The sequence below is a fragment of the Ursus arctos genome, unplaced genomic scaffold (genome assembly GCF_023065955.2).
Source record: "Ursus arctos isolate Adak ecotype North America unplaced genomic scaffold, UrsArc2.0 scaffold_34, whole genome shotgun sequence".
Classification (NCBI taxonomy): domain Eukaryota; kingdom Metazoa; phylum Chordata; class Mammalia; order Carnivora; family Ursidae; genus Ursus; species Ursus arctos.
Window position 1 is genome coordinate 23,430,708 of NW_026623030.1, and position 23,446 is coordinate 23,454,153.

The window sequence follows — 23,446 nt, forward strand, 5'->3', positions numbered from 1 at the left end:
ATGGTCCTCTCCTGCACACCCCCGCCTGCTCCGGTCCCTCTCCAGCCCGCTCAGCCTTCATCCTCCCCTGAAAGCTGCAACTCCAGGCTTCTCCCAGTTGCAAGGTTTCCCCTCTCTTCCTAGCCCTTGCCTTCTTTTCTGCAATCCCCTTTGCTCCTTTCTCCCACCCGAGGCTTCTCTCAATCTCCTAACCCTCTGAAGACGTGTGGTTGACTTGAAGTGTGCACGCCCCTTGGGACAGCCCTGCACATTCACTCAGTCCTCCTGCACCACCCAGATCACGTCCTGATTTGGAGACAGATACACCCAATGTAAGGTCCCGTCCTGCCTCTCACATGTTGGAATCCAGATACAAGGGTACTGCCTTCCCTTCTCTTAGCAGCTTTCCATCTCAAATGGTGGTAGAACACAGCCTCTGCTTTAGCCTTCAAGCTTAACATTTGATTCTTCTCAGGTGGGTTCAATCTGCACAGATGGGGGGATGGGTGGAGTACAAGAAAGCAAAGGCTTGGCTGGGGATGTTTGCAAACATTAGACGTTTCTCTTCCATGACTCATCGGAGGAGAGCAGAGTCCTCCCTCTTCCTGGAATGCAGCAAACCCATGGCCAATTCCTACCCCCACCCTACCCCCAAAATAAAACAACCCACACATAGAGCCTTGTCCTGAAAAATCAGATTTCCCCCAAAGATCTGACATGGCAACTTGGGGAGGGGAGCATTTTAAGGCCTCAGAAGAACAGCCTCTACGAGGATTCTCTGACCTGGAGATAAAGGGGGCTGCAGAAACAGCCCATCATTTGCAAGCAAAGAAAGTGAGGGTGTTGGTAGATGGGGTCCCTTGAAGAAAAGTGCCTTCTTCAACCCCTACCTCCTCCACTTGCCCCAAACTTTCTATTTAGTAGCTTCCTAATATAAAACCTAGGGATAGACAAACTTTGGGTCATTGTGGAGAGTCTTGACTTCAGTGGTACATAAAAGGGCTCTAGAAAAAAAAATAGGCAGATGCACATAAAAAGGAAGGAAAGGAGACAAAAAGGAAGATAACATTTGTTACAAACAATTGGCTGTGCATGCAACATGCCAGGAACTTCTCACGTGTTGTCTTACCCCATCCTTGGGACAAGCCTGTCCGGTAGGTATCATTATCATTCCTATTTCTCCAGATACTGAAAGCTGACTCTCTGACAGGTTTAAGTCATTTGCTGAAGTCACACAATTAGAAATCGCTATTCAGTAAACATTGTTAAGAATACAAGATTATTTGTACGGGGGAAGAAATGGTTAGAATCATTCCTCACACCATGAAATGCAATTTCACAGGGGAAAGAGTTAAACACTAGAAAAAAACCCGTAAAAACAATTAAAAGCATCAACAAAAGCATAGATGGGTGGAAGGGAGATGAATTTCTAAGTACCTCAGATAAGGAAACATTTTAATTTGCATAACAAAACGTTGCAAAACAAATGGAGGGACTATATGCATAGAGAGTTGGAAAGAAACTACACCATTCCTGAAAAATGTTTTAACGCGAGGAGTCTTGATTCTATGACTCCGTAAACGCACTCAGAGAAAGACACGTGCATACAGATCTCGACTGTAGCAAGTATCTCAGTGGCTGGTTCTGGGAGCAGGTTAGTTTCCTGGCCCCTAAGCCCACTGTGGTAAGAGGCGGGGTCAAGCTGAGTTCTGCGAAACTGTAGTCCCCGCGGGTGGGGGAGGGACAGCTGTTTAATTCGCTGCACACGGAGCTGAGAAAGACACAAAGAAGAAAGTGACATCCACTGAAAACCGCATGAGGCGGCTTCCGCCAGCAGAATGCAGTGACCTGAACTGGAATTCTGCCAGGACAGTGGGATTAACTTCCCAAGCGCGGGCCAAAACGGGCCCCGGGATTTTTATTTTTATTCGTTTTCCATTACAACTGCACAGCAACGCAAACAAGCCCCAAAACAACGAGAGCCACTGAGAGTCCTTTTCCCTTGCGGGTGCGGGGTGCCATCTCAGTATCACACATCTTGCTGACCTTATCTTACCGAAGTGTACAATCAAGAGTTTGATTACTCACTTCCCCACCAACGTTAATGGGAGAGTGGCATAACGATTGCCCAATTAAAGCAGTACGCACACACACACACACGCAAAGGGGAAGTAAGGCAAGATGCGCCCACGGAGCCAGGAAAAATAACTTGAGAAGTCAGTGGGCCTCAGAAAAGCTGGATCTAGCTCTCCCAGTCCCCCGAGATCAGGAGCCTGTAGGCACTGGGATTGAAAGAGATCTGACTGCCAGCAACTAAATGTCAATTAAAGAGATTCCTGGGTTAGGATGGAATGGAAGGGCTTAGTGCCTTAGACCCGCACTTCGGGCTAATGATGCTCTCCGCGGGTACTTTCTAAAGGGCAGACATTAGGTATGATTTAGCTTGTGATTTGCTCTGTTCTTCCATATACATGATTCAACATTATCACAGGTCTTCAGAATACTGCCTTTTGGAAATTGTAGGGAAACAAATTCAGGGAATTGCAGCCACCTGGTAAGGAACATATGTTCTTGGGCAAACTACTTAACCCGTGCCCCCAGTTCCTATTTGGTGAAATGTGGAAAAGAGAGCTGACCTCACGTAGCTTTCATGAAGTGGTGTGTGTATAGCACAGCCCTTGGAGAAGAGCTGGTAGAGAGACACACCTTTGTCTTAGGCTCATCTTAAGATCCAGCCTTCTTAAATCATTTGGTTCAATCTCATAATAAACACATCCATTAACATTATTGAGTATGTAGAGGCTTCATACTTTTCATTTTTCCCCTTTTTTAAAGTAAGAAATATGCCAGGCATATAAAAAAGTACAGTAATTATATAATAAGCACTCATATGCGCCCCCCCCCATCCAGTTTAAGAAATTCAACATGCTTGGTACAATGGGAGTCTTCATGACCTCCATGAATTCCTCTTCCTATCTTTCCCAGTGGTGACGTCTATCCTGAACTTGAAGTTTGTCATCCTCATACACATTTTTATATTTTTACTATATATATATATTATATATATATATAGATGTTGATCCATAAGCAATTTTGCAAACCGTACTGTTTTGCATTTTCTGGGTCGTACATATAGACCTCACCAATGCTGTACATATCCTGCCTCTTGCTTTTTTTACTCACAATTACGGATTTTTTTTTTTTAAGGTTTAGCTATATCTCTATCTACATCTATAGTTACTTCATTTTTCTTGCTAATTACATGTATTTTTAAAATAAATAAGTAAAAAAACACAGAGAAAGCCGAAATCCCCATTGTTCCCCTTCCTCTGTAGTCCATATTATTAGTGTACAATGTTGGGTTTCTCAGATGAAAATTGAAGATGAGAATTTCACTTTCTCTCTCTTCCCTAAAACACTTAGCTCTGTTTTTTCCCCCTGCTTCCAAAATTGATGAGACTTCATTTAGGGCTGCCAAATTTTGCACTGCTGGTGCCTGTAAATAGACTGGTTTGCACTGTAGAGAACTCATATTCATGTGATAGGTCCCACCTCCTCGTTCAGACTGTGAAGGCTGCTCCTACCTTGAAGAAAGCCGAAGCCAGAATTGCCATGGGGTTCTGGCACTGCGGGGGTATTGGCCGATGACAATTTCTCAATTGCGAGACTTTTGATTGAGCCTTAATATCAAAAGGGAATCAAGTAAAGCCTGCAGGTCAGCATGAATATTTCCCTCACCAGCCACCCTCCCTTCCGCATAGTTATGAATGCCCAGACATCTGCATATAAACTTTCCTTTTGTTCTTTCCTCTGAGCTACTACAATAATTCAAACATTAGTTGGCCTGAGAACTACTGTATGGGAGGGTTGTTTACCCTCAATCATATATATATCGTACTTTGTTGGCAATTTAAGACGCTCTCAGGGATTGGTTTGACTATAGATAATTTTCACCTTATATATAACATAATTCCTTTCTTGTAAGTTTTCCATAAATGCTAGTTATTAACTATTATTACTGGAGAGGAGAAGTATTTCACTGATTTGTAAAAATACTGGAGGAACAAAATCAGCTGGGGGTATCGTGGAAAATGGCCCATCTGTATGAAGCTGATGCTTTGGGTCTTCCAGATAATGTGTTCTGGGTGGACCAGGTGGCTTGGTCCCCACACAGCAGACAGGCTTCCACCTCAAGATTCATTATGGAGCCAACTATGCAATTATGCATATGCATAATTGGATTTTATGGCACTCCACCTCCTTTTTTTTAATGCGGTCGAAAATATAACATAAAATTTGCCATCATCACTATTTTTTTTTTAAAGTAGGCTCCACGCCCAGCATGGAGCCCAACACAGGGCTCGAACTCACCACCCTGGGATCAAGACCTGAACTGAGATCGAGTCGCACTCCCAACTGAACCAACCAGGGGCGCCGCCATCTTCACTATTTTTAAGTTACAGTACAGTAGCAGTAACTACATACACATTGTTGTGCAACAGATCTCTAGAACTTTTTCATCTTGCAAAACGGAAACTCTATGCCAATTGAACAGCAACTCCCCTTCTCTCCCCAGCCTCCCAGTCCCTGGCAACTACCATTCTACTTTCTGTTTCTAAGAGTTCGACTATTTTAGATGCCTCATATAAGTGGAATCATGTGGTCTTTGTCTTTTTTTGATTAGCTTATTTCATTTAGCAGAATGTCCTCAAGGTTCATCCACATTGTAGCATACGACAGGATTTCCTTATTTTTTTTTAAGGCTGAATGATACTCCGTTGCATGTACACCACCTCTTTTTTATCCATTCATCTGTTGGTGAACATGTAGGTGGCTTCCATCTCTTGGCTATTGTGAACATGCGGCAGTGAACCCGGTGCGCAAATATCTCTTCAAGCTCTGTTTTCAGTTCTTTTGGATATACACCCAAAGTGGAATTGCTGGATCATATGGTAGTTCTATTTTTAATTTTTTGAGGAGTCTCCATATTGTTTTTCATAGCAGCTGCTCCATCTTACATTCCTCCCAGCCGTGGTGCCCCACCTCATTCTGATCCTTGCTATACTGTCCTGCTTTGCCCCACCAGTTTGGTAAGCCCACCTTTTCACCCCTGCTCTCTATCCTGCTGATTCAAGTGTAGCTACCCTAAGTGCTCCAGCCTCTGGCAGCTCCACCCTGTTCTACCCCCTAGGTTAGGTCTCCTAGAGTGATTCCAGATGGAGCAGGGCTCCGGCACAGGACCCAAGATCCCAGTGACCAAACCATCTCAGATTCCATATCGGCTATTTTTTGCTTTCTAAATCTGGGAAGCATTGCCACTTGTTTCTTATTTTCTCCTTTTTCTTCCAGGAAGGGAGATGTAACTGTCAAAAGGAGTTTATCGGCCTCATTCTGTCATTTTTCTGCTCTTGAGGCTACTGCGGTGGATGGAATGAGCTCTCAGAAGCCCAGGTACACAAATCTAAACTTTTAGTGGAAGCTTCCTCCCAGTTGTTCCTCAGGATCACCTGTGGCTCTGAGGGTTGTCTAGCTCCGAGCTCTTAAAGGGCAAGGCCCAGAGTCACACATGATTCAATTCAAGTCACAGAAGGATGGAGTCCTCCCTCATATCTTCCACATCAGCTCCATATCAGACCAGAAAGTTATAGTCTATTTCTTTTCCTGGACGACCACCCCACTAATGGGCAAGCTGCCTCATTGCTAGTCCTGAGCTGGTGAATCCTGAATCATCTAACCGGGGACAGCTTCCCACCTGTCCCTGATTCCTTTGGCTTCAGCTGTAGATTTGACCTGTTGGTGTTCAGAGGTCCACCTCTTCTTTTGGAGAAGGGTGGCGGGTATAAAAGGAGACACAAATACCTTCAAACATTATTATTGCCCTCTGGAACCTCACTCGTAGTGACGGATATACTGGAAGAGAGAGGAGAGAGAAAACTTCAAAACGGTCTTCCTCCTTAACCCATAAATTCTCAGGCCAAGGGCTTATTGGTGCTATGTCTGCTAGGAACATGGGTAGGCTGGAACCTTACATATTAACTGACCATCTGATTTAGCCTTGGGAAAATGATGCTTTAGCTCTAAAAAGGGATCATGATGAACCTAATTTCCCTCTAGATCCTAAGGTACCACTGAAGAGTTACCCGGTTGGAGAATTTGGGACCTAGGGAAAGATAATGGAAATCTGACTTCATGGGGAGGAAATGATAAATTTACTCATGTATGTGAGTCTCAGGCTTTGAAAAACCACCTTGACCTCATTCTCTTTTCATTCTCATTTCTGATTGCTACCGGTGATTGTCACTTTTATGTGTGAACTTGCCTGGACTATAGTCCCCTGTTATTCAATCAAATCTAGTTGTTGCTGTGAAGGTATTTCGTAGATGTGATTGACATTCATAATCAGTTGTCTTGATGTGGGCATCATATTTCCTGATTTCAAACTATATTACAAAGCTAAAGTCATCAACACAGTATTGTATTGGCATGAAAACAGACACACTGATCAAATGGAATAGAATAGAGAGCCCAGAAATAAATCCATGCATATATGGCCTATTAATTTACAACAAAGGTGCCAAGAATATACAATCAGGAAAGGATAATCTCTTTAATAAATGATGTTGGGAAAACTGGACATTCACATGCAAAAGAATGAAACTGGACCCCTGTGTCACACCATATATAAAAATCAACTCAAAATGGATTAAAGGCTTAAATTTAAGACCTGAAGCGATAAAACTAGAAGAAACATAAGGGGTGAGTTCCTGACATCAATCTTGACAAAGGCAACAAAACCAAAAATAAACAAGTGGAACTACAGCAAACTAAAGAGCTTCTGCACAGCAAAGGAAACCATCAACAAGATGAAAAGCAACCTACGGAATAGGAGAAACTATTTGCAAACCATGTATCTGATAAAGGGTTAATATCCACATATATAAAGAACTCATACAACTCAATAGCAAAACCCCAAACAATCCAGTTAAAAAATGGGCAGAGGAACTGAGCAGACCTTTTTTAAAAGAAGACATACAATGGCCAACAGGTACATGAAAATGTGCTAAAAATCACTAATCATCAGGGAAATGCAAATCAAAACCATAATGAAATATCACCTCACATCTGTTAGAATGGCTGTCATAAAAAAACACAAGAGATAAGTGTTTGCAAGGATGTGGAGGAAAGGGAACCCTTGTGCACTGCTGGTGGGAATGTAAATTGGTGCAGACACTGTGGAAAACAGTGTGGAGGTTTCTGAAAAAATTAAAAATAGAACTAACTACCATATGATCCAGCAATCCTGTTTTGAGCATATATTCAAAGGAAATGAAAATAGGATATTGAGATATCTGCACTCCCATGTTCATTGCAGCATTATTCATAACAGCCAAGGCATGGAAGCAAACTAAGTGTCCATCAGTAGGTGAATGTGAGACATTTGGAATGATAAGGGAATGGTAATGGAATGTTATTGGATCATTTTATTGGATAATATTATTGGTAATGGTATTGGAATGATAATGGAATATTATCCAGCCACGAGAAAGAAGGAAACCTGCCATTTGCAACAATATGGATGGGACTTGAGGGCATTATGCTAAGTGAAATAAGCCAGATAAAGAAAGACAAATACTGCATGATCTCACTTATATGTGGAATCTAAAAAAAAAGTCAAACTCAAGGAAACCTCAGAGAATAAGAAGCTGAGGGTAGGACAAATAGGGAAAGGTTGATAAAAGGGTACACAGTTTTCAACTATAGGATGAATAATGCCAGGGGCGCCTGGGCGGCTTGGTTGGTTAAGCATCTGCCTTCGGCTCCTGGAGTCCCGTGTCAGGCCCCCTGCTCAGCAGGGAGTCTTCTTCTGCCTTTACCCTTCTTCCCCCTTGCTTGTAATCTCTCTCTCTCACCCTCTCTCTCAAATAGATAAATAAAGAAAATCTTTATTTTAAGATTTTTTTTTTAAAGATTTTATTTATTTATGTGACAGAGAGACAGCCAGCGAGAGAGGGAACACAGCAGGGGAGAGGGAGAGGAAGAAGCAGGCTCCCAGCCGAGGAGCCCGATTTGGGACTCGATCCCGGAACGCCAGGATCACGCCCTGAGCCGAAGGCAGACGCTTAACGACTGCGCTACCCAGGCGCCCCTATTTTAAGATTTTATTTATTTATTTGACAGAGAGAGCGAGCACAAGCAGAGGGAGAAGCAGGATCTCCATGGAGCAGGGAGCCCGATGAAAGGCTCGATCCCAGGACCCTGAGATCATGACCTGAGCCAAAGGCAGACGCTTAACTGACTGAGCCACCCAGGCGCCCCATAAATAAAATGTTTTTAAAAAAAGATGAATAATGCCGATCTGAGAATATAACGCATAACATGGTGATTATAGTCGATAACACTACTGTGTCATTGACATTTGCTGAGAGCATAAGTTAAACGTATGATGTGAGGTGTGTGGTGACGGATGTGTTAATTAACTAGATGGGAGAAACCCTTCCACAATGTACACATAAATCAAATCAGCATGATGTACAATTTAAATATCTTAAAATTTTATTTGTCAATTATACCTCAATAAAACTGAAAAAGAACATCTGTTGACTTTCAATAAATTTGTTCTGGATCATCCGATCCAGGCAGCTGAAGGACCTTCCGAGTGAGCCAAGTCTTCCTTGGTGAAGCAGAAATCCTGCCCGTGGACAGCAGTTTCTGTTCCTGCTAAGGAGTTTCCTGCCAGCCTGCCCTTCCTGGTGGCCGGCGCTATGGGTTTCACATTTTCCTGGCCAGCCCCTACAATCACATAAGCCAGTTCTTAGTATGTATCTCCTACTGGTTCTGCTTCTCTGGGAGCCCTGACTGATGCAGAGCCCCTCTCGTGTGTCCTGGAGCTGCTAGAACGATCTTGCGATTTCCAAATGTGCCGGCTGCATTTCCACCTGTGAGTCTTAGCTTGTTGCCTACACCCCTCCTTGGGATGTCCTCCTTCAGGGGGCCACTTGTCAAGTCTTACGTCTTGCCTTCAAGGTCCAGCCTGGAGAGCTGCCTTTGTGAAGGCTTCCTGGCTGCCTCGGCTGTCAGTGCTCCCTCCTGTGAATTCATATAGCACTGTGGGTGACCACGCATCTGGCCTGCAGGCCAACTTAATCTTAGATGACCCCGTAAGGGTCAGAGGCATGACTTCTATGTCTTTGTTTCCCTAATCCTAACTGCAGCTCTACCCAAAGGATATACTCAGACGTTTGCTGATGACGCTCTTGAAGCTCTCCCAGCACACGCAGAGTGCCATCTTTAGCTTTCTGATGCATTTCATAATTCCTGTCGCTTCAGAAGTGCCAACATTTTCACGGTGTGGAGCACCCTCACCCGTATTCTGGGGTTCGGATATGCTGGAATAACAGAAGAGGGGCTTTGGAAACATGACTCAAAATAGGGAATAGGGCCAAAGACAAGATTTTGCTGTGAACACACATAGCAGTTACATGTCAAGAGTCTGAAGAAAGGTCTCACTGTCCAGGCCTCAGGCCAGATTCCCACTTTTTTTTTTTTTTTTTTTACCTTCCCCTACCTGCAGGGATTTGAAACCTGTGGCTCCATGCAGGGAAAACCTGAAGGAACTGAACATCCACCAACCTGAGCCAAAGATCCTACGTGGAGGTGAGGAGGAGGGAAATGAGAGCGGAACACTGGCGCCTGGCAGAGGAGGGAGTCCCCAGAAGGGAGATTCCTGAGTTCTTCAATGACAGTCGGAGGACAGCCCACAGTGAACACTGGAGGAAGTGTTAGGTGATCCTGGAGCAGCCGGCAGGTGAACACACTGTCACTGGCATTTCAGGCTCAGGTGAGGAACTCGAGCAAATCCCTCTGGGCTCTGAGGGTGCACGTGACTAACCAGCCAGCACCCGCCTGTCCTCAATGCCTGTGGCACCCTCTGTCATGCTGATCCTCCAAGCGGAGGAAAGGGATTACACAACCTATCGGAGGTGATGATGCATTCATTCCTGTCTAAGTCAGAGGACTGCAGGCTCTTCAAAGACCGGGGTCCCTGTCAGAAAGCTCAGGAGGGGGGCACTCACGCAGCAGCCTGGGCCCGGGGGCTCACGAGAGAAGGCGAATTTCTTCTCCGGGCCCTCCTCCCTTTCTCACCTCCCCTGAGAACAAAAAGAATTGAAACTCCTCGGGGAAAAGAAAGCAGGGTGCATGGGCCCTCTGGCTGTGGCTCAGCTACTTCCTGAAAAAAACTATGCTATTTCCAGAACGGTCTGAACTTGCAGATTGAGTTTCAGTTAAGGGCAATCTTAACTCTGACCTTTCTTCTGAGGTGGGGCAGTTGTGAGGGAGCCACACAGTGTGGCAGGGGCTGAGGTGAGGGGTCAAAATGCGGACACAGGTCCTCATGAAGAACAAAGTTCTACGGGATATGTTGAATAGGAGGCAATTTTCCTCGCCGATGCAACCCTAAATTATCTGGGTCCGGACTGAACGCAAAATCAGCAGTGACCGGGAGTGAGAGCGAGAAAGAAGTGCCAGCAGGGGGGCGCCTGGGTGGCACAGCGGTTAAGCGTCTGCCTTCGGCTCAGGGCGTGATCCTGGGGTTCTGGGATCGAGCCCCACATCAGGCTCCTCCGCTATGAGCCTGCTTCTTCCTCTCCCACTCCCCCTGCCTGTGTTCCCTTTCTCGCTGGCTGTCTCTATCTCTGTCAAATAAATAAATAAAATCTTTAAAAAAAAAAAAAAAGAAGTGCCAGCAGGAGTGACGAGCAGCTCTCGGTGACAATTACTCATGGGTCTGCCACCAATCAATGTGTGAGAGATAAGTGCAACCTCACTAGTGATCACGGAGATACAAATCCAGGGACCACACTGCACGGCTCCTTGAGAGGATCTTCGCTTAGACGCGCCGGGAGTGCCCGCTGGCTTTCCAGAAAGGCGCTGGGTAATAAGTAACAAGACTTGAAAAAGGATGACTCAGTAACGTCACTTCTAGGAAATGAGTCTAAAGAAATAACAGGAGATGTGAACAAAGATGATTTCATGCGAAGATGATCATTGCTAAAAAACTACAAAGCCAAACCCTTAAACGTCCAACAAAAGGGAATGGTTAATCACCGCAAGTACACATTAAAGAGCATTATGTAGGCATTAAGTAAGGCCACTGGTGTAGACGGTTTGATGAAACAGTGCGTGTGAAATCCCTTTGCTGGTGAGGAGGAGCTCCTTCACCTGAGGCCTCTCTCCCTTCTCCGTAAAATGACTTTGTCAGCATCTACCAGGGAGAGTTGCTGTGAGAATTAAACATGATCGTGAGTGTAAGGTGCTGAGCAGGGTCCCCAGCCTTAAAAGACTCAATCAATGTGAACAGCGATCATTTCGAAATGGGCATGTCTTCTTTTTTCAATAAGGAAAAAAAATCCAAATTCGTGCTATTTTAAAGTAATATGTCAGAAGAATTTCTGATGAAGTGGGACACAAAAAACATTCAAAATAAAAGCTGAATACAAACAATAGGTGTGAATACGGTTCCTCTTGCACAAATGCACCCACACATATGCAAATACATGGGTGCAATTCAGAAACGCTTCAAAGAGCTACCTCAAGATATCGCCAGGAATTAAGTTGTGGACTGTGGATGACTCTTGATCTCCCCTTGAGACGTTAGTATGTTTTCAAAAGTTTCTACAATTGGCGCTTTACAGTTTTTAAAAAAGTAAAAACGCTCAGGAGATTCCGGATCTGGGGGGGGGGGGGGTTGTGGAACACAGAAGGGAAAACTGTGACCTCCAGCCGTGAGCGGCCCCTCTGTTGGTGTCATGCCCCACAGAAGGCCGAGTCACCCCTGTGGGGCCAGGGTGTCCTGTGAGATATATAGACCAGGGTCAGACCGGCTCGTGAGGCACGATGGCCTCGGCAGACCTTTCTGGGGAGTGGGCACTCTGCCACCAGGCCTGTATCGTAATGAGATAATGTTTGTGAAAGCACTTTGCCAGAGAGAAAACTCCACCCAGATAGGTGATTCCGGGGCTTATTCGAGAGAAAGGAGGCTCTCAGAGCACATTCCGTTAAGGAATTTCACACTCGCCTCCTCCCCCAGCTCTTCCTTTTTTCTCCCTCCCCTGAACAGAAGTATATTTAGTAACGCTATCTAAACGCTCTTCTTTCCCTTAATTTGATTAAGGGGCTAGGGGAACAAGGGATGAAGTGGGGGCTGCGGAGAGGGGGAGATGGGGCTGTAGGGAGAGATTAGAGCAGCTGAATGGCTATCTCGGGCCGAGTGGTGCCTGAGTGTGGACAGGACGAGGGCCTCCAGGTACTTAGTACAGAAGCACAGAGGACAGAGGGAGGGAACACTTGATCACGGAGCACGCCTCTCTGGGGGAATGAGAACCGAATCAGGGAGGGTCAAGCCTTGAGGATTAACTGGGAGAACGGGGACATTTCCTAAGGGAGGAGCTAGCTTCTCTCCGAGTCCCTTCTAGCTTCCTGGAGCTTTAGGGTCTTCAGATCTGAAGAAGTCCCGAGAGGCTAACACGTGGCGAACTCCTGCTCTGTATTAGGTACTTTCACATACATCAGCCGACTTATTTGGATTAAGTAAATTATTATCAGCCATGAAGATGATGCTCAGAAGAGCCATTTCTGCCTGCAAGATGGGGATCTAACCCAGCCTGCCCTGCTTCTACCACTCCCCCGGCACACGTTACCTTCAGGAGGAAAATAATAACAGTCAGTATGTATTTAGCTCTATGTGCCTTAAATAGAAGTGGTTCTATTTAATCCTCACAATGTCTCTATGAGATAGATACCATTAATGACCCCACTCTACAGATGAGCAACCTGAGGCTTAGGGGAAACATGAAGCTGAAGTCACGGGGCTGATAAATGGCAGAGAGCAGGGCTGTCCAGAGCCTGGAGAGGTAGAGGAGTGCTGGGTCTGAGGCATTCCAAATGAGAGAGGCCCATAGCATGTGTCTCCTCTGATAGTCTGGTTGCTCTTTAAGGACAGGGACCTTACCTTGTTTATCCTGTATTCCCAGCCCCGAACACAATGCCTGGAACAAAGGGAACGTTTGCTGCAAGAACTAGTGGTACTTGATAAGTTTGGCCAAACGAGTCTCCACTGGGGGCCAGCTTGGTGAGGATTAAGTGAGACATATTTGCCTAGGGATTTCCAAGTCTAAAAAGTCACAGTGCTGGGCCTCAGCAAAAGGCTCTGTTGGCAATGGGGATCCCTGCAGGAGGCTTTAAAGGTGACCAGGACCTTGACAATAGGCAGTTCCAGGGAGAAGGGTCCAGCTCCCTTGTGGGTTTGATTCAGACCAGAGTGACAATAAGGGGGGGTGTCTGACACTCCCCACTAGTTCCTTTCACAGGGACATCTCAAGGACTTCTCCAAACTCCAGGGAATAAAATATAGTACAGGAGGTGGGGGGTAGTTGGTGGGAAGAGTGCCATCTGGGCAGCTCAGAAAGACAGGAGAGAGGGAAGTGGATGATTAGTACTTTAATTAACAGGGACCTAGGACCCTTCTAGAAATAGGCTTGAAAGGACAAAGGGCAGAAATTTATTCTCTTCTAGAGAGGACGAGAATCCTCCAGGAAGGGACCTCAGGCTTCAGCAAGAGTCTCTCATTGATTAATGAATACCTCATGGCCTCATGGTCCACCCCAGCTCTAGATGAGGCATTCAGGCTTCTCTTCCTTCCGTAACCCGTGAGGAAGGCTACCAAAGGGCAGAGAACAGAAGCAGCCACCAAGTTCCTGGGCCAAGTCCAGGGCTTCCTGGCCTGTATTCAGAGAACCTCAGCCTTTCTCCCCCTCTTGCAACAGCCCTTGGTGTCTTTATGTGAGCTGCTTATTAACCAGGGGATATCAGGACACTGGGAGGGGATTGCCGGTGCCGCTTGCCAGTTGCCAGAGAGGGTAATTCAGAATCGCAGAGTGGAGCAAAGCTGATGTATGTCGTCTGTGTGACAGAGGTAGCCGGGCGGGATGGAACCAAAGTCTTGCTGGAGCATCAGGTTGGAGGGTCCTGTGACCTGCGGGTGGCCAGGAGGCCCCAGGGGTTCACTACCCACATTGCCCATCCATAGCAGAATTCAGCCAGGACAAAGGGTGATGGATGGCTCTCAAGGCAGGAGCAGGAATCCTAGTTGTGGGGGGCAGGGCATGGCACTGGATCACCGCTCCCCTCCGAGCAACCAATGGGCTCTTTCAGTGTTATAGGAACTCCTCTACCACCTTCCATTTCCAAAGAGACTACTTTTCAAGAAGAGGCCCCAAATTCAACAAGCAAATCCTGGGCACCCTCCCCCCTCTCTTCCAGTAAACTGCTGCTGACAGTCCCAGTCTATAGGATTGTTACTGACCGGCTGCAGCAGCCAGCTGACCTCCTGAGGTCCAACCGTGGAAGCAGAGCCCCCCTGAGCCCAGAGGTGGTTCTTGATACAAGAGCAGGGAATGGCTTCCTGCTGGGTCTAAAGACATGCGGCTTAGCCAGGCTTCAGTTGGGCCACAGTGTGACAGGTCTTAGGTTTCAAGTTGGGATCAGCTGCACTGAGGGAAATGGTTGGGGAAACTCTCCCTCTTGGCTTCTTTCCTCATGGAGGATGGCTAAAGGAAGAGAAAGCTTAGAGCTGCTCAGCTGGTGTTGGTGCCTTAAAAATAATGATATAAACACAGCCCAGAAGTCGGCCTGTGGATTCCCTGATGGGGACCAGACAAGAAACACTGTCCTGACTTACCCTTCAGCCTACACTCTGCCCTCATCTATCACCTCAGAAACTAAACAACTTCCTCAGATGGCCCCATGGAACATAAATCACAAGGGCCCTAGCTTCTAAGAAACCTGTCCACAACTGCAGCCCTCAGAAATACTTGTCCTCCTGTTTCTTCTTCGTCAGTGCTCAGAATAGGGTCTAGCAAGTCAGGTTCGCCGATGACTGTAGCAGGTCACTGCAAGTATGCTGCTCAACTCCTCTGGGCCTTGGTCCTCACCTACAGGTTGGGGATCGGTCATGTCTCCCTCACAGGTGTGAGGTGGAAGTGAAATGAGATAATTCAGGTAGAGTGCTTAGCACAGCACCCCGATGAACTTTAGATGCCGCGTCGTCATTCCATTGGCTGAAGACGATTCCCAGGTATGGAGAAGGAAAACAAGCAAACACCACTTCTAATTCTAATCCCAAACAAGAAGGGCTGTGGGCTGGAGCCGCGATGATTTCATAAAGCACCAAGCTTCCTTCCCTGCTCGCTCTCACGCCAAATCTGGGCCAGACTGGTTTACGCTTGGCAACCTCGGTGACCTCCAACGTGTTTAGATTCTCACAGGGGAGCCCAACGGATACCTAGACCCGGCGGGAGCAGAGACAAATTCAAACGCTCTGCGGTGGCAGTGAAATAAGAGTATAAGAAATCATCACGAAGAACGTTTGTTCTAATTCTGAGTGTTTGAAGAGCTGCGGTTCACTCAGAGAGCCCCCTTTCCCAAGACAGGCAGGAGAGCTAGCTTATAAATTCTTCCTTTCACACATATTTCCACGATGGCATCATAACGTGTAACACGTTTGGCTCTCCACTGAACAGGTAAAGACACGACAGCATTTCTGTCTCAGAGCTGTTGAATGCCAAAGCCTTTGCTTCTGCTCAGGTGTCCTCACCTTCCCTGCCTGGGAATTGGATCTGGGGTAATGGGTGACCCAGCAGGCACAGAGATGACGGATTCCTGCATCATGTAGCAACGAAGGGGACAACCTGGGGCATCTGGCCTGGCTGGGAGAGGCAGCCTTAAGTACACCGACCTTTGTCCCTGTTTGCTCTTGGAGAGGGCAGGCCCTGCCAATCCTGTCCTCCTCTTCTCCGTGTGTGCTTGGGACTCCTGGCTAATCAGAATGTTCCCGGGAACCTGAGAAGGCCTGACCCTGGTGGGTGGCAAGCAGAGACCTCTTGAGGCAGTCAAAGGGCACTCTGAAACTTGTTCAAGACACGGCAGGGATGGGGCTCTGAGGCGTGTGCGCGCTCCTGCCCCCAGGAGAGATCTCATCCCTTCTGGCTTTTTCCCAGCTAGAAGGTTTATAATTAATTAGCCATCTGCCCCTCCAGAAAACTCTGTCTACTCCGGGACACTACTTTCTTCAAACCCCTAAGAGGCCCAAGGGAACTATTCGAGGACAGTAGCCCCCTGAACCTGAGCTCAGCAGGGTCGCCTTCCTCGTTAAGGGCTCATCCTCTGATGGGGGGGCTACACTCCTGTGTCTGCCATGCTCCCTGCCAACTAAGTGGTCGGCCTGAGGAACCAGCATGGCCTTTCTTCCGGGAAGGTTCCCCAGTCCTCTGGTTCCCCAGCTTGGACACAAGGAGGGTGCCGCACGCGCGATTGGCGGGAGAGGTAGGGGCACTCTCTGGCCCTTTCGTGGTGAATCTGCTTTGTTATTTTTTTCTTTCTTTCCTGATTTCCCTGAGTGATGCTGCTGGGGCTTGAGGAAAGTTGAGCCAGAAAAGCAACTTTTCTTGAGAAAAGTCTGAGGGTTTTCTCTTCTAAGTGGGAAGTTAGGCCCTGGTTCCCTATCCCCTTCACCTTATGGAGGGCACTATGCCTGCCATTCCCTTCCAGCTGGCAGGGGAGCCCACGGTCAGAGAGAAGCATCCTTCTCTTTCACAAATAAACAAATCCAATCCATGTGCTAGAGGACTTAGGGTATATTAATAGCCAGATATTTTGTTTTCCTATTCTGGTGCTTATCCCCTTCCACTAGTATGAAAGATAAGAGAACACAAAATGTTCTCCACAAGCCACCCTTTCCCCCTCCCCCAGGGACAGGCAAGCCAGGGGGCGTGAGTTCTTCTGTTTAAAGCCATCGCTGATGTACGAACTCTGAGAAAATAGACTTAAAAGTTTATATTCGGTCTCTCTTGGCTACTGTTGCTGCTCAGCAAAGAAACTCTATATTGTTTAAACCCTCCAGGCAAACGGGTTGCAAGGCAACCTTCAAACAATAGAAAATACCCCAAACTAAAAATAAAGGCCTTAAAGGATGGAAAACATGGTGGTGCTCTGGTGAAGTATTTCCAAAATCCGGGTAAAGGAGAATGTCGTCAATGAGGCTGCGCTTATGTGGCGTCGACCCCTTTGCCTGCTTCCACCCTTCCTAAACGAGCTTCTTATAATTAGACATATTGGGTCCCTCTTCTTTTTATTCCCGGACTCTTAGTTCTTCCCACCGTCGTGGTCATCGACACCTTTGACGGGGAGGGGGCTCAACGGGCCAGTAATGTCGGGCTGCCTCCTGCCCTAAAGAAAGTTCCACAGACTCTAATCAATGCACTTCCCCACTGGCTCCACCCCGAGGTCCTGAGAAACCCAGGAAAGCAGAGGGTGGGGCTCAGCTTGATCACCAGGGTCCTTGGCCCCTGAAGGCAGAAGGATCTGCTAGAGAGAAGTGTGACAGAAGCTGGGGCGGCCCACCTGGAAGACAGACAGAGAAGGGGCTGTGAGCCAAGGAGCACGGTGGCCTCTAGAAGCTGGAGAAGGCACCGAGTTGGATTCTCCCCTGGAGCCTCCTGAAGGAAGACAGCTTCCTGACTTGTGCCCTCCCAAAATGAAGAAAATACATTTGTGTTGTTTTAAGTTTGTGGTAATTTGTTGCAGCAACAAGAGGAGGCTGGGACAGCAGCTTGAGAACCTGAGGCTCTTGCACAAGAACGAGAAGCCTAAGGTTAGTTCTTGGGCACCGTACTCGATCTAGAACTGCAGACCATGGTGTTTCCTTCCAGACGCACCTTTACCGCAGATGCCCAGGCCATCAGAGGGCACGGAATCAGCTGGGCGGATTAAATGAACAATCAAATAAACACACATCAATAAAAAGGCTGTCCTTTTTTTACCCACTGACAAGGCAGGCTGATCAATGTTTCACCCCATAGACAGACTTGAGCAGCTGGGCATTGTTTTCTACCATAACCTACACCTGACCAGTGTCACTCAAAGAGACATCAGGCCAGAAAGGGAAACTGGAAGAAAGAAAAAAAAGCACCTCTATCCCCCACTCGAGGTTGTTGGCTAGAAACTACCGAAGAATCTCCTGGACTTCTGTCTGGAAGGAAACATTTAAGGGACTTCAAGGCTCTTCTTTCATGAGCAGGTTTGCTTTTTTTTTTTTCCAGTCTTACTCTCTGATTAAATGTCTTCTAAGGGCTTGCATAAGAGAGCCCAGGATACCCTAACTCAACAACAACAACAACAACAACAACAGAGAGAGAGGGAGAGAGAGAAAACACAGGTTTTCCCTGATTTCTCGACTCCTAGAAGCATAAGCACTTGGAGGACCATAGTTTACTCTGTCTTGTGCCATTTCCATGAGACAAGAACCATCAGTCCCATTTTATTATTTGGAACCCTGAATTACAGAGAGGGCAAGCAACATGCATGCAGTCACATAGCAAGTCAGAGTGATTCACCCAAACCAGAGACAGGTCTCCGGATCCTCGATCTGCACTGCCCCTGTGTTCCCGTGCGGAGTCTCAGGCCCTGGCTAACCAGGTCAGTAGGGTGTGGCCTCTGGGTAGGTGGTCTCAGTGGAATGCAGAGATATAAAACCATTAAACCTGTCATCACAAAGCAACCAACGGACACCCCGTGGAAAGATTTTCCAGACCAAAGCTTTGAATTGCTTTGTGTGTCTCGGGTGTGTGTGTGTGTGTGTGTGTGTGTGTGTGTGTGTGTGTGTGAGAGAGAGAGAGAGAGAGAGAGAGAGAGAGAGAGTTTGGAAGGTAGTCAGGGGTGCGAACAACGGCCAGGTCAAGATATTTGCACTCTACCTTGCAGAAGTAAACCCACAAACAGCTTTCTTTTTTTTCTAGCATCAGTACAAATCTTTTTCCAGCTTCTCTCTCATTCATCCCTCCCCTTCTCTCTCCCTCTACCATTCTTCTGAGACAGCATGGAATCTAACTTTAGGGGCAAAGCTAAGAGATTCCCGAAGCTCACTGCGAGGGGACTGAGCTGACTTACACCAAACATGTGCTGCGGCTTCGGGGCCAGAATAGTGAAGTCCATAGCTCCGTGTGAATGCCACCAAATGAGGCATACTTTACCACTTCTACTGTCCTTTCACACCCGGGGATCTGCGCGGTTGCCCTCCTTCCTTGCCACCCACTTTTTGTGATTCTCAAAGACTATGAAAGGGGGACCCCTCTCCTTTCTTTAAGACAAAAAGAGAGAGAGAGAGAGAGAGAGAGAGAGAGAGAATGGAGTGATTTGGTTTTAGCATTTTCGAAGTGTAATGGACTCCTAATGAGGTTGTCCTGTTCAAGTGGATGTAGAAATTAAAGCTGATGTTGCTCAGTGCCCTCCCTGGCAGCCCAGCGTGGGCAGAGCCACGATGTGAAACCTGTGTCATGTCAGGCAGGGGACAGAAAACGGCAGCTGACAAAGGCAAAGTCAAGTGACCCTCAACATCTGAATGGAGGGTACTCGCTTCGGTAGAGCATTTACTAAAATTGAAATGATGCACAGAAGGTCAGCGTGGGCCTTGCCCGAGAATGGCAAGCAAATTCACCTGGCGTTCCATGTTTGAAAAAAAAAATCGGGATGGAGGCAGGTGATAAAACAACACTGTGGGGGTCCAAAGATGTCAAGACAAGTGAAAGGAAGGACTGGCAAAACGTGGCATTTGAAAAGACTTGGTGAATGCTTTTTAAAATCTGAGCTATCCATGGGTTCAGGTTTGGGTTTGGTTGGCCATGCTTCAATCTTATGCTAGTCCTAAACGAAAAATCACCAAGGCCCCCAGGTCTCCTTCCCTTGTGCTGGAGATGTGTACACACAGGCACGGCAGAAAGCAGAAATGGGTTTTACTGGTGAGGAGAAGTGGGAAAGGAAGACAGGGGCCCAGGGCGAAGGATCAGGTAGGAGAGGCCCCCAGAGGCTCTCCATAAGGTTAATTTCTGAGAAGAAGACTAGCAAGAATCCAACAATAGTAAGGTCTGCCACTTAAAGGCAGATAGGTCATGAGAGATGTGTAGCTGGGGTGACTGTGAACTTCCAGTTAGGGGCTGACCCCTACCCACCCTCTGGTCTTCTTGTACGTGGCAGCTGGGGCCTCCCCACCATGGACAACCCAAGGAAGCTACACTCACTCAGCTACCCTCTACTTAGACTCCATCAGGTGTACCAACAAACAGAGGGATGGCCTGAGGGTATTGCGAAAGGAGACCCCTCCACAACAGAGATTTGGTAGTATTTATATGGCATTAGGGAGGTGAGGACAGGGACACGGTCTCCTGGTCAGTTTCCCGGCCGCCGCAGAGCTGTACGTACATAATCAGAAGTAAAAACATCTCAGGCCTCTGCAGCTACTTTCCAGGCTCCCCGTAAGAGCTTCTGATTATCAATGGGGTGTCTCAGATCTTTCGATAACAGGAAAAGAGGTATCTTAGGGGCTAGATGGAAACATTCCAGGCCCTGGGATCTGGTTTCTCTATCTGCAAAACATTTTAATAGTCGTGAAATATGCATAACATAAAATGTACCATTTTAACCATTTTTAAGTCCAAGTTTATTATCACTGTTGTACAACCATCACTACCATTCTAGATCTGCAAAAAAAAAAAAATTTAAAGATTTTATTTTTATTTATTTGACAGAGAGAGCAAAGAGCACAAGCACGGGGAGAGGCAGAGGGAGAGGGAAAAGCAGACTCCCCGCTGAGCAGGGAGCCCTACCTGGGGCTCGATCCCAGGACCATGGGATCATGACCTGAGCCGAAGGCAGACACTTAACTGACTAAGCCACCCAGATGCCCTTACATCTGCAAAATTTTAAATCAGACTCTGTAACATGATGATCACAGCAAGGTGTTGATTTCCCTGGAAAGGCCCTTCCTGACCTTCCTTTGTGACATCTTTCTCTCTTAAACTCTAATAGCCCCCAAAAGATATCAAAAATCCTTTTGAGCTGGAAGAGCTGGAAATGCCACAGTGGAGTAGTAGTAGCAGAGCCTCCGGTGTGCTATAGTGACTCTCCATTCTCCATTCCACTTTCTTTTCAGGCTCCACCATCCCTACCACCTAGCAATGATTTCTGGGCCCATCCAAATCTGAACCAGCTTCTGTTTCCAAAGTTCCCTTCCCCCAAACTGACTCATACCTTCTGGTGTCCCTGGATGATTGCATATTTAATATGTAAGTGAAAAGGAAGAACTGAAAGGTTGAGGGGTAAAGGTTTTCAACCTTGCTGTAGGCAGTTCCATAAATGGAAAGGCTTCCAGAGAATAACAACATGGGGAAATCTCTCTGGTCTGGAGCACCTAGGAAGCTGTAAGAAAATAACTTGAGAAAAGACAGCATAGAGGGATGGAGGAACAGATGGGAAGGGTGATGAGACCTACATGCTCTTGAGTCTCACATCTTTATTTATCTCAAGCTCTAACCTCTCCTTGGAATACCAGAATCCTACAAGAAGCTCCTACTGGACAGTTCCTCTTGTGTGTCCAATAGGCACCTCAAACTCACACAGACAAAGCAGAACTCTTCATTTGACCCACCTTCCTTAAACTGATCTTTCCTGACTCAGTACATGACAAAAATCTGAAAGTCATCCTTTCAGAATGGCCGAAACAAGCTTGAAAAGGAAAACCAAAGTTAGAAGATTCAAAGCTCTTGATTTCAAAACTCACTCCATAAGTCACGGTAATCAAAACAGTGTGGTACTGGCATGAAGATATATATAGACAGATCAATGGAATAGAATTGAAAATCCAGAAATGAACTCTCACAATTATGGTCAATTGATTTTCAACAAGGGTGCTAAAACAATTCAATGACGGGAGTGGGGAATGAATGGTCTTTGGTGCTGGGACAAATGGGTACACACATGCAGAATACTGAGGTTGGATCTCTTCCTTACATCATATATATATGCTTTATATAAAAATTAACCAAAAATGAATCATAGACCTAAATATAAGAGCTGAAACTACTAAAGGCTCTTAGAAGAAAACAGGAGTAAATCTCTGTACTTTTTTTCCCCTAAGTTTATTTATGTTTTTTTTTTTAATAATCTCTAACAACAACATGGGGCTCGAACTCACAACCCCGCGGTCAAGACTCACATCCTCTTCCAACTAAGCCAGCCAGGCGCTCCAATCTTCATGCCTTTGGGTTAGGCAAAACCTTCTTAGACACAATACCAAAAATACAAGTGTCAAAAAAAGAAACAGATAATTGGACTTCATTGAAATTAAAATCCTTCAAAGGACACCATGAAGAAAGTGAAAAAGGCCACCCACAGAATCAGAGAAGATATTTGTTAGTCATACGTCTGACAAGGGACTTGTAGTCAGAATACATAAATAACTCTTACAACTCAACAATGGACAAAGGATCTGAACAGACATTGATCCAAAGAAGTATGGCCAATAAACACATGAAAATTAGCCCCCGGGGAAATGCCAACAAAACCACAATGAGATACTACTTCACACTTACTAGGTTGACTCTAATAAGAAGGTGGGCAATAACAACGTCCTTTTCTCCAGCATCCTGGGTGAGGATGTGGAGAAGCTGGAACCTCCATACTTTGCTGGTGTAAAATGATGCAGCTGATATGAGAAAGTTCCTCAGTTCCACAAAATGTTAAACACAGAGTTTGCCATGTGACTCAGACATTCTACTTCAAGGTATGTGCCCAAGAGAGCTGAAACATGTCTATACAAAAACTTGTCTATGAATGTTTACAATAGCATTTTTCATAACAACCCAAAAGTGGAAACAACCCAAATGCCCATCAACTGATGAATGGATAAACAAAACGTAGTATATCTATACAAGGGAATATTACTCAGTCATAAAAAGGAATGAAGCAGGAAGGAAGTTCTGACATACGAATGACAAGGTTTTTGAGGCTATCATGCTAAACGGAACAAACCAACAAACCAGGCTCAAATACTGTATAATTCCACTTACATGAGGTACCTGGAGTAGTCGAATTCAGAGAGACAAAGTAGAATCGTGGTTGCCAGAGGCTGAGAAAAAGGGAGAATGGAAAACTGTTGTTTAATGGGAATAAAGTTTAGTTTTACAAGATGAAGAGAGTTCTGGAGATTGGTTGCACAACAATGAGAAGGTACTTAAAATACTGAAATGTACACTTAAAAATGATTATGGCAGTAAATTTTAAATTATGTGTATTTTTCCATAATTAAAAAAAGGGGGGATAAAGTAATGATATGTTCTATAACATGGATGACCTTGAAAACATTATGCTAAGAAGCCAGACCACATACTGTACGGTTCCATTTATATGAAATTTCAGAATAGGCAAATCTGTAGAGAGTAGATTGGCAGTTGCTGGGGGCTGGGGGATCTGGGGGGAATGGGGAGTGACTGCTAATGGGTACAGGCTTTCCTTTGGGAGTAGTGAAATGTTCTCAAAGTGAATGTGGGGATGGTTGTGCAACTCGGGGAATATGCTAAAA

General features: G+C 46.1%; 1 protein-coding gene and 1 non-coding gene across 3 annotated transcripts in view; one reads left to right on the plus strand and one right to left on the minus strand.

Moving 5' to 3' along the window:
• Positions 1-11,343: 11,343 nt before the first annotated feature.
• IFT81 (intraflagellar transport 81) overlaps positions 11,344-23,446 on the minus strand; it is a 205,843-nt gene continuing 193,740 nt past the window's right edge. Inside the window, exons 23-24 of one of the 2 annotated variants that reach the window (XM_057305813.1) lie at positions 22,935-22,993; positions 11,344-20,453 (exon numbers count right to left, since the gene is read on the minus strand). In XM_057305813.1, the coding sequence (XP_057161796.1) occupies positions 20,450-20,453; positions 22,935-22,993 (63 nt within the window). In that variant the 3' untranslated portion in view covers positions 11,344-20,449. Of the gene's footprint in view, positions 22,994-23,446 lie in introns of both variants that reach the window. The other variant, XM_057305812.1, reaches the window with a different exon arrangement.
• LOC113267124 (U6 spliceosomal RNA) lies at positions 19,442-19,546 on the plus strand. The gene has a single exon (XR_003320601.1). It is a non-coding gene; the product is annotated as a U6 spliceosomal RNA (small nuclear RNA).